This window comes from Haliotis cracherodii, unplaced genomic scaffold (assembly GCF_022045235.1).
Source record: "Haliotis cracherodii isolate W230 unplaced genomic scaffold, xgHalCrac1.p SCAF_5, whole genome shotgun sequence".
Taxonomy (NCBI): domain Eukaryota; kingdom Metazoa; phylum Mollusca; class Gastropoda; order Lepetellida; family Haliotidae; genus Haliotis; species Haliotis cracherodii.
This window is the reverse complement of record NW_027266308.1, coordinates 52861906-52875751: the sequence shown is the minus strand read 5'-3', so window position 1 is coordinate 52875751 and position 13846 is coordinate 52861906. Positions and strand designations below refer to the sequence as shown.

The 13846-nt window shown below is 38.8% G+C and overlaps 2 protein-coding genes across 2 annotated transcripts; both read left to right on the top strand.

Annotated features, from left to right (window-relative positions):
- Nucleotides 1–946: 946 nt before the first annotated feature.
- Nucleotides 947–3975, top strand: LOC139444268 (uncharacterized). Its single transcript, XM_071225194.1, has 2 exons — nt 947–1008; nt 1567–3975. The coding sequence occupies exons 1-2, from the start codon at nt 965–967 to the stop codon at nt 3752–3754; spliced, it is 2232 nt and encodes a 743-aa protein (XP_071081295.1). The 5' UTR covers nt 947–964; the 3' UTR covers nt 3755–3975.
- A 4499-nt stretch (nt 3976–8474) lies between these two features.
- Nucleotides 8475–12813, top strand: LOC139444272 (uncharacterized). The gene is made up of 2 exons (XM_071225197.1): nt 8475–8652; nt 10521–12813. Exons 1-2 carry the CDS (start codon nt 8614–8616, stop codon nt 11640–11642), a joined length of 1161 nt encoding a protein of 386 aa, XP_071081298.1. The 5' UTR covers nt 8475–8613; the 3' UTR covers nt 11643–12813.
- The last annotated feature ends 1033 nt before the right edge of the window (nt 12814–13846 follow it).

The following is a 13846-nucleotide window of genomic DNA, read 5'->3' as shown; positions in this document are numbered from 1 at the left end:
TGATACAAGATATTTTCAGGCTATTGTTACATTTATTCTTTCGTTAAGGAAGTGTTTCCGTCATATGAATCAGTTTCGCAAAACGGTAATTATTTCTTATTTATGGGCATACGTACTATTACACATGTTACAAAGAAGGTAATTAAGCAATGCATTTGCCATGGAAATATTCAGATATAGCCCTCACAAGGTGCATTTACCTAGCCATATGTACAACTGTCCAACATGTTTATGTATCTTTAATTTGTTTTAACGCTCCAATCAACCTTTGTTTTGGGGCGGTGGGGTAGTCTAGTGGTTAAAGCGTCCACTCGTCAAGCCTAAGGCCCTAGTTCGTTTCGCCACACGTGTACAATGTGTGAAGCCCATTTCTGGTGTCCCCCCCTTGGATATTGCTCACTCACCCACTCACTACCCGTTTTTCTTGATCCGGATTCCTGATCATATACAAGGAGGCTTCAGTATTTTGAGAAAACATTTTAAGACATTATTGCCCGAGTCCTGCCTCTTTAGTGAACTTTTAAAGCTGTTATGCACATTCAGTATATTAGAAACCTGCTACTACTGCTTACTGTTCTAAACAAACGTGTATTGCAACACGAAAAGACTTTCGAAAAACGTTCAGGGTTGCTAGGCCCCCAAATCATGAACTTTTCTCTCAGAAAAATTCATTCGTAAAGTTGATCCAGATGTACATAACCCAGAGTTATATCTTTGTGTTAACGCGATCCACCAGAGAAGGGAGTCAAAAGCTTACCAGTTCCCCGTTTTAGGAGAGGACGTCGAAAATCCTACCAGTAGTATTTTTATCCACCTTTGTTCAATCGGTTTGGACGTGGGTAGCCTTGTGGTTATAGCTTTGTGTCGGCACACACAAGACCCGATAATCCGCATGGTGAACTTACATTGCGTTTGTTTTATGTTTCAGGGGAAACAGTAGCACCATTGGGAGTTTACTATTGCAATGGACGAGACCTCCCCTCTTCTCAATGTTAACAGGGATGGCAGGTAGCTAGCTCTCTTTTATTTGTAATTGTATCTTGATGCTTAACTTTGAGGTCACAAAATTAAATAATAACATTTGACGACAATATATTATTGTTATCAATGGTATTCACAAAATGGCAAAACCAATATGTGAATTTGTTAGTATGAAGTTAGTACTGAGACCTCGAATGAAATATACATAATAACTTGTTAAAGACACCTATTTTCTTTTACATTTTCATCCAATAGCATTACTACATTTAAGATTCCTATGTTCAATTCATCTGTGAAAATCATTTGATTGGCTAACCAAGCAATTTAGTTTGTTTGTGTTTCTATAAAACGAAAGCTTGTTTGACACGCCCTCAAACTGACTACATTTTTCTGATTGTCGATAATTAAATAAGCAGTCTGTGACGTTATTATTGTTGACGTGTTTATTTATAAGAATTGATTTCAATCTGTTTTTCTGTATTTATGGAGTTACTCGTAGACAATATAAAATACAACTGAATCGGGAGAGCTGTTGGAAATATTGCGTACGTATCCAGCGAGTTAGCCAACCATTTCTGTTTTCAGATCGGATAATGGTGACCACATAGCATGGGCGGTAACTGACAGCATTAGTTTCTTCTTCTCATGTGCGATCGTCGGCCTTCTCCTCTGTTTCCCCATAGCCCTGATCCGAGGAGATCTAATCATGATTCGACATATTGACCCATCACCGATTTCACCAAAATGTTTCCCACATATATCCGATTCGGACCTAAACATATTTCACACGAAAGTTGTGAAAGAAAAGGCACGTCTACTCTATGTGAACATCACTATGCCTGAAGCTCAGAAAGACACACATCCGTTGCATGACATATATCTCCCCAACTGGTGGATGTGGGTGTCCTCAGAGGCGAGTGAAGTGTCAACCTTTCTATCCTGGCAAGAGGACTATGCAATATGGTCCTTTGGAATCCTTGACTTTTACACCTCTCGAGTTGCCCAGTTCCCGTTGCATGTACCCGAAAGCTGTAATATTACCTTACAAAGTTCAGCGGTTATGGATATGGTTGCCGAAACACTGAATAACATGACAGTTAAGGCATTGTCGTATTTGAAACATGACTATAATGGTTCAAGATGGTGTAACAGATTTAAGATGTACAGAGAGACTAAAATGATAAGAAATTTTAGATATTTTGTTCATGATTTGGGTTCAGATTGCTATAAGCTCAACCACGATGGTACAACATACAAAGGCTCTATCAACCCAGAAACAACGTGGACTAATATCTCCTTTGCAATGAGTTACCTGGCACTATTATTTTCCCCTTTATGGTTTGTGTATCTTATTCATTACATTTCAAATAGGTCTCCTGTTCCTTGGCTTAGATGGGGAGGGTTACCCAGTGACGGTTTGCTGGACGAATCATATATCTACCTGGGGTTGAAGAGTCCTACAACCTTTTCGTCCATATTCTATGATGCACTGCAATCCATGTGTGAGAAATGTCGTTGTTTACGGGTCTGCTTTACATCACGCCCTGCACATCTTCTTAAACTTTTTTTGCTTTTGGCTATGTCTCCGATCATAATATACATCAAAGTTATCATCTACAAAACTAATCGTGATCATCATTTTCTTCTTGACCGTCAAATCAAGTACAACATCCCTTTAGGATTTTCTTCAATGCTATTCTCGTTTGAAGAGAAATCCGACAACTTTTTAACATTTACTTATGGACCATGTGTGTTTCTACTAATATATCACATTTTGGGTTTAATATTCATTGTAATAAAAACAATGTTTGTTATTGACTTTGACAATAGACATATAGGCAAAATGCCCCTTTCATCCTTACATTTATCCCACATGGATTCCATCAGAAGCCAGACATCTAACAGGGCACTAAACGTTATAGCTGAAAATAGCACACATCGTTGTCTATATCTGTCATTTTTAAATACGGTTTGGACAGAGGACTGCGAGCAAGGCAAATGTATTGGTATTTTGAAGTTCCCGTTTTCGTTTGTGTTTCATGTGTTCCCATTTCTATTCACCAGTCATTTGATCATGAAAGGATATATGCAAGCCATATCCAAGAGCCTACATAGACACACTGTTCTGTTGTGCTTTGTTTGTTTACTTCTTGGGACTTTGTATTTCTGCCTCATATTCTGTTTCACGACAATTTTTCTTGCCAGCTTCGAGTTTCTTACTTTCATAATAACCTTCTGTTACATTGCCCTTGTAACGTATCCTGTTGAATCTGCAGGGTATTTTCTGTTTGCCATTTCCTCTCTCTCTTTCATAGCTCGCTGTCTCAGGGACGTTGCCCAAACATATCACAACCTTCTGTCTTTAACAATACAAGCATGGAAGGAAATGAATATGGAGGATATGGTCCTTAAAAGGAACAGGGGCCAAGATGTAGATACGCCGCCACCTGTATACCCTATATATGCCAATGGAGTTTATGGTATCCCAAAGAAACTTTATGAAGAAATTGTTTATAAATACTCTCCTAAACCCCAAATGATAGCTAAGGCCTTTTGTAAGATGGTTTTTGGCACATGTGCTCTTGGATGGACAATTTCGCTCATTTTCAAAATGCATTCAGACATTCAGCCTTTGTTAAATACATTAAGTGCAGTGGTGATTGTCAGCATTCCCGATTTACTATCGATCCTCATAAGGGATTCCACTGTGCCAAACCGTGACTTTATTTATAAAAGCCAGCTTAAACAAACTATCAGAAACTTTAGGGAATAATACCAAATGATACCAAATTACCGACTCTGTGTAAATATGTGTTAGACTTGCAATGGCGTACGTGATGCTGCTGTTTTCATAACTCGTCCCTGTTGCATAACATCACGTGAAATGAAACATATAATGAAAGCTACCACACTAATTCTCTCAGATGAAAGAGGCACCAACATTCAAAGACACCGTATGCTTCACAAAGCTGTTTTGTTGTTGTAACGACAATATTCAAGGGATGTCTGGCAACACATTTCGTGCAGAAAACATGATAGATATATACAAAGAGAATGTATTTCAAGTTTCGAGGACAACAGAGAACTTGCTATTTTGAGCGTTTCTGTATACGACTGTAACCTCATATATTTTGCCTCACTATGAGCGATATGACTTAACAATATTGACGTGCGGTGTACAACGAAATCTTTGCAAGGCCTACTTATTTTCTTTAGGGGTGCCAACCTCATTTTAGCTTACGAAGTTGCCGTGCTACATGCTTTCATTGCAAGTCATAAGTTCGAGTGAAGTATTACGGTGTAAACAAACTGCTCGAGCATAGAGAGCGCCATATTTTGTTAAAAATCTGTTGTCGGTGATTTCGTAAATTCTGATCGACAACCCACTCAAAACACTGGACGCTTCACTAAATATTCTTGCTAACACAAAAGAGTTCGCGTTTTTTAACATGTTAGAATGCAGATGAACATACTGTGTTTTCAATGTAGAGCTAGGTTACCTGTATATTTAACCGCGCTAAATTTAACATTTGAAACCTCACGATTTGTTTACCTCTTAATTCATTCACTAGTGTTTGAAAAATATAGCGGCACCTTTGATGATTTATATGTTAGGTTCGATTCACATCTACAAATGTATATCCCTTAAAAGATGCCACTATAACACTCCCATGCAGGTCATTTCTCGTTTGACAGTAATTACAAAAGCTTACCAGGAGACATCTGTGAAAAAGACATGTTAACACATTTTGCGGAATCAGGGTAAAAGTATTTGATAACAACGTACCATATGTGAAGGGGTTTGAATCACGATCATTTTTGTGTACAGATGTTCTGTAGCCTATTCCAGTGGACACGGACACATTCATCCATTACAAGATGAATGTACACTACTTGACTTGTACATGTGACTTGTGTTACCGTTGTTTGATGCAATCTAAAAGAATTGATGTTTATTGATAAACCATTTGTATTTGAACATTGAACAATGCTATCTGAATTTATAATGTAACTGTAGACATTTGTATCGCACTAGAGATTTAAAAATAATGTGGATATATGCTTTGTTTCTCATACCTCTTTCGATGCTTAGAAATATGTTCACAATATTGTTCACTATGTAAATATTGTTTACCTATCATTTGTGATATTCTGTTTACTATTTCCTTGTGAACATTGTAATATGTTACACATGTAATCTTCACCATAAACACTTAAACCAATCTTCATATCTATGGTACGACTATAAAATGCCAGTTTACCTATTTACATATGACTGGATGGGTGTGTCAGTTTGGCATATGTAAATATGAATTTACTTGAAAAGATTCACACAAAATATCTTAAGCTGGCCTGTGACATTAGAAATTCAACTCCCCATTTCGTGGTATATGTAGAAGAGGTAGAGCATCTTTATCAATTTCTGTCATAAACTTTCTGGACGGGTAGAGTAATTATGTTATCGAAAATGATCTATAACTTTGCATATCTTAAACACGTAACAACTAGTCATAATTCAGCCTGGATCCAGAATGTTGAACGCATGCTTGATAACTGTGGTTTATCGTATGTATTTAACAATCCACAGAGTGTCTCAATAAAATTAGTTAATAACTCATGTAGAAAATACGATGAAAGATCAATTCTACCAAAACAGGACATCAGAATTTGGGAAGAGTTCAAAATAATATGGAAGATATCAAAATATATCCCGTAATTAAAAACGAAATCTCCCTTTACACAAACCCAATTTATTCTGATATTTTGACTTTCTAACCATCATCTACATGCGGAAGGAAGCCGTCGGCTTGGTATAGACAGAGAGCGAAGGTCAAATAAACTGTGCACATCGCCATCTTTCGCAAAGGGATGTCATTATGAGATTTTTAGCCGTGAAGCCTTGAAGGAATAAAGGAGCTCTCTTACATCTGGGCATCGTTCTACAAAGCCCTGTTAGCACTACGACTTTCGTAAGCCAGTGTTAAAGTATGGGAGTTACGACCACCTCAGCGCTGAGATGGCTTTGTGGAACCGGGCCCTGATAAATACATATATGAATCTCAATGATGAACTATCTATTTTTCAAGTTGATTGTACAACATACAAGTGTGTCAACGCTGAAGCATATGTTTATGAATACGTTTAAGTATATTCTATGTTTTCATTTTTAGGTATATGTGTATATGACTGAATGTAAATTGTGGATGTATACGTAATTAATCTCTTATGATATTTATCTTCACATGATCATGTTATTGGACGGTACATCACGTGGCATCTTTGCCTTCTTGTATTATGTTATTATTGTTGAATATTGTACATTTTTCTTGTTCCACCGTGAGGAATTTCAAGTTGAGTTGAGTTAAACATGCTTTTTCTGAAAACTAGTAAAATTTTTCATTTGTTAAAAGGCGTTTGTTTACTTGTTGAGGTTAATACAAAAGTGTATACTTCAAGTCACTTTTATATATATCATCAGTATATCAGTACATGTATATCATTTTGTTCTTCGCCTTGGAGTTCATTTGAAGTGTGTTAGCACGTGTGTGTGTGTGTGTGTGTGTGTGTGTGTGTGTGTGTGTGTGTGTGTGTGTGTGTGTGTGTGTGTGTGTGTGTGTGTGTCTGCTTGTACCAGACCGGACTGATGCCGATTTATAGTACTACCCCACTGAGATACCATGCCGCAGTTTAACATGAATACCCTACTCAGACACACTACACTGACTCCGAGCCGACCAGTCCTTGCTTGAACCCCTTAATGCCGAGCGCCAGACAGGGTAACAACAAGTATCATCTTTTAACGTCTTTATGGTGAAAAGACCAAAATGTGAACAAAATGTGAACAAAATGTGTGCGTGCGTGCGTGCGTGCGTGCGTGCGTGCGTGCGTGCGTGCGTGTGCAAGCACCACGGGTTTGCATTAATGTGCCAGAAACCGGTTAGCGCAGATTTTAGCAATATTCCAACAATATCATGGCGAGGACTCAGGAAATGGGTTTCACACATTGTACGTATGTGGTGGACCGCCTCCGTGGTCTAGTGGTAGAGCATCCGCCCGGAGAGCGGAAAGTCCGGGGTTCGATCCCCGACCGCGTCATACCAAAAGATGGTACTTGTTGTTACCCTGTCTTGCGCTCGGCATTAAGGGGCTAAAACAAGGACTGGTCGGCATGGTATCTCAGTGAGCTAGCACTACAAATCGGCATCAGTCCCGACTAGTACAAGCAGCCACACAAACACACACACGTACATGCACGTCGCTATATAAGTGCAATAATCTTGGACGCGACGTTAAACCCCATTTCACCTTATATGTTTCTATAGTTCGCGTTTCTTTGGCGGTGAGTATATATATGTTGTCTGCACATGGAAAAAAAATATTTTTCAGGCCAGTAAGTATAGATAACACAGTGCTCTAAGGCACAGCAGCAGTTTACTGTGCATGTCCATGATATGCTTTTCGTAGAATGGGAAGATGTTTTGGGCAAAACCCTTTCTAATTTTGTAGCTGATTCTGTGTCCAGGTATATATCCCAGGCGAACGCCTGGTATCATCCCTATTTGACAGTGATTCATAAACACATGGTCATGAATGAATATAGTCGGGATCGTACAATCGACTCTGCTTTTAGCAGAGATGCCTATTGAATATGGAAAGGGTTTTGTCGCTTTTGTGTACTTTAAACCCTAAAGGCGATATAGGTTATATAATATTTATTATCTTTAACAAATCTACAGGTAACATAGGTCTTTAAACACATCAGTTTTAACATCATCGACCAGCTGATATTGAAGATGTCTCAATACACTACACACCACATACATATGATATTGTTGTATCAACTGTGTACATGGGTTGATGGCCTACAAAACAGAAATAAACTTACTACATTACACCACTATCAATATTATGAAAGAAGACTCTCCTTTTATTTTGAAAATTGCTGCTGTAATATCAAATTGATATTTTGTCATCAATAGTGGCATGTAATTTCCAGTTGCATATTGTGATAGAACATCGGTTTCACCACTAATGCGACTTCTCTCCTATTCGTCGAGATAATGATGACGTCGACAGAAATGCCCCCAGGGATCCATTGTCAGTTGGTGACGTCACGCGGGTTTTCCCATCCTGGTTCATGGAAGTGAAACTTACATACTTCCGTCATCTAACAATTACCATGAAATTAAAATATAACACGGTGTTTGTAATCCTCGAACAGAATACTACAACACATAAATAATAACCTTTGATCAATAATGACTTTGACTATGTAACATTTGAGCCTATAGCTGACAGTGACAGTGACTACTGTGTTTTCAAACCATCGTCCCACATTCACAGTCAGCGTATGGTCAACCGCTCAACCACGGTCGAGCATGTAGCAAAACTGCAACTGCATACATGAGGACGATACGTGGTGACGTACTGGTTGGTCGGACCAGTAGTCTCCGGGTTATTGCGCTGTTTAATTGATACCTGCTTGACATTTACAGCCGTGAGCTGTATTCTGGCGTCACCAGCACACAAACAAGGGCCGTGAGCGATACCCAGCATCACACACAGACACTCACACACACTCGCGGGTCTATTGTTACAGGAGAGCCTTAACAGGACAAAAGAAAAAAGAACATGCTTACCTTTATTCCATGGACAATCTTAGCCGTGCTGGTGAGTACTTACGTATTGTTTTATTTAATTTACAATGTATCAGGTGTGATATGTGTCCATGATTAAATCAGTACATTGATATTAGATATGAAGGTATTATTGTCTTACCCTTTCTCGCAACCACACCTGGTGTCAACCCATTCTGAAGGTGATTCATAAACACGTGCTCATGATAAAGCCGGAATAGAACAAGCGACTCTGCGTTTAGGAAAGTGGTTTTCACACTTATATTTTGTTTTGACAAGAGAATTTATTTATGTCGAGGTTCACAATATACCGGTATTCAAGCATTGACTAAAGGGCAACCCTGTATCTAAAGTCCTACGTTAAATCTGTGTAATGATATTGTCAGTGAAAAGAGTGAGTGAGTGAGTATGGTTTTACGCCGCTTTTAGCAATATTCCAGCAATATCACGGCGGGGGACACCAGAAATGGGCTTCACACATTGTACCCATGTCGGGAATCGAACCCGAGTCTTCGGAATGACGAGCTAACGCTTTAACCACTAGGCTACCCGACCGCCCCCAGTGAAAAGAGATTAATGACACATGACAAATGTTTATCAAATAACACAGACATATCTTTATGAGTCATGATTAAAATAATTTTGCCATTTGTTTACGGAACCACGAGTGACGCATAGATTCTTGTAGTCCTGCGTCATGCCTGTGGAAACTATGTATTTTATGAAAACAAAAATTATTTAGATTCATATAAAGGCACGTATAGCCAGCTCAAATCAGCATCAGGACAATCAGTTGTTTTAATTTTAGAGGAGGACATGTATTGTGTAACAAAAGATTGCATTAACTGTATGTTAGTCTTCGATACTCGTACCTCCGTCCATGAAACAACCCCGTTTCCGTAGACATATAATCTTCGTCCATGTAAATACGAGGGGCGTTCAATAAGTTTTGCAACTTCAATATAAGACCAAGTCGCAGAATATCTTTTGCACTTTTATTTTTCAATATAATCTCCATTCACCTAAATACAGTTATTCCATTTGTCCTTCAAGCTTTTAATACCACTTTTATAGAAATCCACAGATTGGCCCTCTAACCACGCCTCTGTGGCAGCCTTTATGTCCTCGTCATCCTGGAAGCGTCTTCCACGCGTAAGGCAGATTTCATTTGCCGGAATAGGAAATAGTCACTGGGGACTAATTCTGGGCTGTACAGTTAAATCACCCACCCTACAGCCCAGGCTTAGCCCCCAGTGACTATTTCCTGATCCAGCAAATCTGTGGATTTCTGTAAAAGTGGTATTAAAAGCTTGAAGGACAAATGGAATAAGTGTATAAAATAAAAGTGCAAAAGATATTCTGCGACTTGGGCTTATATTGAAGTTGCAAAACTTATTGAACGCCCCTCGTACATGCAACCTCCTTCCATGTAAACAAAAGTGACATGTCCACAACTATGACCACCATTGGTGAAAACGTTCAATTTCGACCCGCCTTGCTGTTGTAAGACATGGGAAGATCAGGTTTAGAATTTGTCTTCAGCAACCAATGTTGTCGTTAGAGGCTACTAACGGGACAGGGCGGTCAGGCTTGACACTTGGTTGATGCATGTAATCGTAACCCGATTGCGTAGATCGATACACATGATTCAATCCTTGGAATTACAAACCGATGTCATACAGCTGGAATACTGCTGAGTGCGGCGTTAAACGGCAAACACATTGATTGGAAATTAATGGAAACTATGTGTTCATTTACTGTGTTGATAATGATTCAGTTAAGGATGTTAATTATTTTTTCTGACATTGTTACATATGACAATAATGTGATGTAATGTCAGGATGTTTGACTAGTTTGTCACAAATATGCGATGAAGTTATATTTCCCACTGTTTTACTTTAGGTACATGGAGAGGAGGTATCGTCTTTACACAGAATTAGAAACGAAACTGGGATATCGTCGTCTGCTCCGGATCAAAATGAGGCTGTCACGTCACAACAAACGACAAGCATGGAGACCATTCTGAGTGACAGATCTGCCACGGATACAATAACACATGACTCCGCCTTTTTACACAATACAGCCATAGTAACATCTACAAAATCCGAAGACGATACAACCATTGCGGCAGTGACACCATCGTTATTACAAGATGCAGAGAAAACAGATTTAAATAGAACATTCGGACATAAAAATACCTCGACAATTCAGTCGTTAAACGTGACAATTAAAGAACAAAGAGATAATGGACCAGAAAACTCTCACAGTGGCACCAGCATCTTCAGTGAATCTAGTGTTGGTTCTGTGACTGAGCCGTGTATTAGTAAAGGATGTGCGTATGGAGTTACAAAACATATCCCTTTACCCAAAACTGTAGACGGAGACACCATATCCAGTCACCATACCACACCAACATCCCCTGCCCTTTCTGAAGCACTAGAAACATACCAAAGACTCTTACCTGCCACTACAGAAAAATCACCGACAAGACTTAGTGTTATTGGAAGGATAAGGGATGATCAGGTTGCGGGTGGTGTTCCCAGCGCAGACCATCAGGTACCTATTTCTTCTCCAAGCATACGTAGTAATGATGGAGGTAATGAAGCGACTACATCGATGTCGTTTAACGTCAAAGCTGACGAGTCAAACCAGAAACACAGTGCCGAATCCACAGATGCCAATCTGAAACACGACGGTGTCTCTGAAGGAAATGAAGTGTCACAGGCACTATTTGAACAGCCACAAACTGGCCGGTCTCATCTCTCTCTAACTAACTTGTCCATCCTCGGTGTCTCCCTGGGCTTTGTCGTAGCTGTGCTAGTCGTGGTTATCGTCGTCGTTCTCAAACGACAGGTAAAGCATGGGGAGAAGAAGATGACAAGTTTGAATAAGGAAACAAGGAGAATAGACATGAGGGCATTAAGGCGAAATACAATCAACGATGTGAAGGCTTCTCTAGTAGGTATACCGTCCAATGGTGATATCTGGTTAGAGATGAGCAAAGACTCATCTATTGTTGTGTAAAGGACTGTTGGTAGGATGAAGCTAAGACCCATCCATTTTTGTGTGAAAGACAGTTAAATTTATTCACCGTCTTGTATGATGTGTAACTATATCGTATCTAGCATTGTCAGCTTGCACTGAGAAAATGATCCATAAAAATCCGTACAAAGAGAGATATAATGCTGTGTCAAGCAAATGTACCACCAAATCCCTGCCTCAAAGACTAACTATAATCCTTAATACAATCAAGGAAAGACTTTCTTTATATTCACAGAAAGTATTTGAGACAAGTGGAATTAATAACACTTCAGTCTTTGGTGTTTACATTTCACAACTTTTGAGATGCAATCGAGCAGGCTCTCTCTACCAAGATTTAAAGAGTTTGAATAAGGCTACAGCATTCAAGGCCTCAGTAAAGCTTTAATTTTTTTTATGGTTGGCATGTGGAGGACATTTCCAAATTTGAATAATCAGTGACAAATATAATGTCTGATGCAATTCCCTATTTTGACTTGGACCATATGTTTCCTAGCTTTTTCAGGTGAACAATTGACTTGTTTTTGCATGTGTTTGTGACCGGTGCTACCGGTAGGCAGGATAGGCTCACCTTTTCCCGAACACCTGGTATGATTACTATTTGGTTGTGATTCATAAACACATGCTCATGATAAAGTCGGAATCATACAATCGACTCTATTTCGTACAATCGAGATTTCTATTGGATATGGAAAGAGCTTTGTCGCTTTATTTATATATATTGTGACACAGTTCAAGGTTGTTAATGTCATATATGATGTTTGAGTCATCTTGTGTGATATTATTTTATTATAATATATGTGGATAAGCTCCTTGGCTTGAATATAGTGAATGCTGGCCCGTTACCAAACGCGAACATTTTCATCAAAATTCTGGAATTCACTTTTTGGTTTGCTGGACTGAACCAGTCTTCATGCAGATACAAAATTATTGGAAAAATACATTTTAAAATAAAGCAAGAGTTTATCATTTCGTAACAATTTTTATTTTGGGTTTATATCCCCAAGAGGTACTGAAACAAATTCCATCCAGCCAACGTCAGTTGAAGCCTGACTGAAGGTATTCATATTTTTATTTGTTTAAATATGTTTGTATATATTGCACAATTTTACAGATGGGTATGACCTTGTTTTTATTTCAGTTTACACAAGTATTACTGTGCCACTTTGTACTTTTATAATGATTTGTAATAAACTATAAACATTGAGATAGATACTTCAAGAGTTTGCCAAACTACAGAATGTTAAACATAGAAACGGTATCGTGTATCGGCATATGAAGAAGATAAGTCGATGATGATAATATATTTTTGATATGACGGGAACAAGTTAGCCACGTCGATCTATAAACAATCCGAATAGCGCTGTCAGTGTGATATCTATACATACATCACAGCGACTGACCCAATTCAATCTGTCAACTTGTCAAAGTGGAGCAATTTACATGGATTAGAACACTTGTTGATGAGAGGTCAAGATGAGGTCAGTCAGCTTATACAATAAATGAAAGCGAATTAGATTAGGTTATTAAAACATGGTTGTTAAATGTGTTTTTAAGAATGTAAATGTTAAATCACCCTGACTGTTTATTCTCAATGATTTGTCTTTTCCTCAAACAAGGGTCTGTCACCATTATGGGCACAAATAAAACATTTAATTATCAACACAAATGTTATGCTGTCAACCAGGCGAGCTTGAATGTGTTGAAGAAAACCTTCTGGTTGCCAGGAATAATCCTGAATAAATGAATGTGTTTGAAAACTTCCAAAGTAGGTTATGACAATCAAGCTGTACATATTCATTATTAATCAGATATAGAAACTAGTACCAGTCTTCTGGAGGTACTCACAGGTTTCTTTCAAATATGAAGACCCCAGTTATACTTAAGCCTGAAAAATATTAATTTTAATGACAACTAATTCAAATGACCTTATTGTAATAATTAGGTGGTTCGATCCAATATACGTCAAAAGATTGTATTTGCAGTTGTCCTGCCTGGTGCTCGGCATTAGGGGGAAATAACAAATACTCGCCGGTTCGTAGTCAGTGTAATGTGTGGGGCATCCCATTTGGCTAGCATTATAAAGCACGCACGCGCACACCCACACGCACACGCACCGACACCCCCCCCCCCCCCCCCCCCCCCACACACACACACACAAGCACACACACACACGTCGCGGCGTTCAA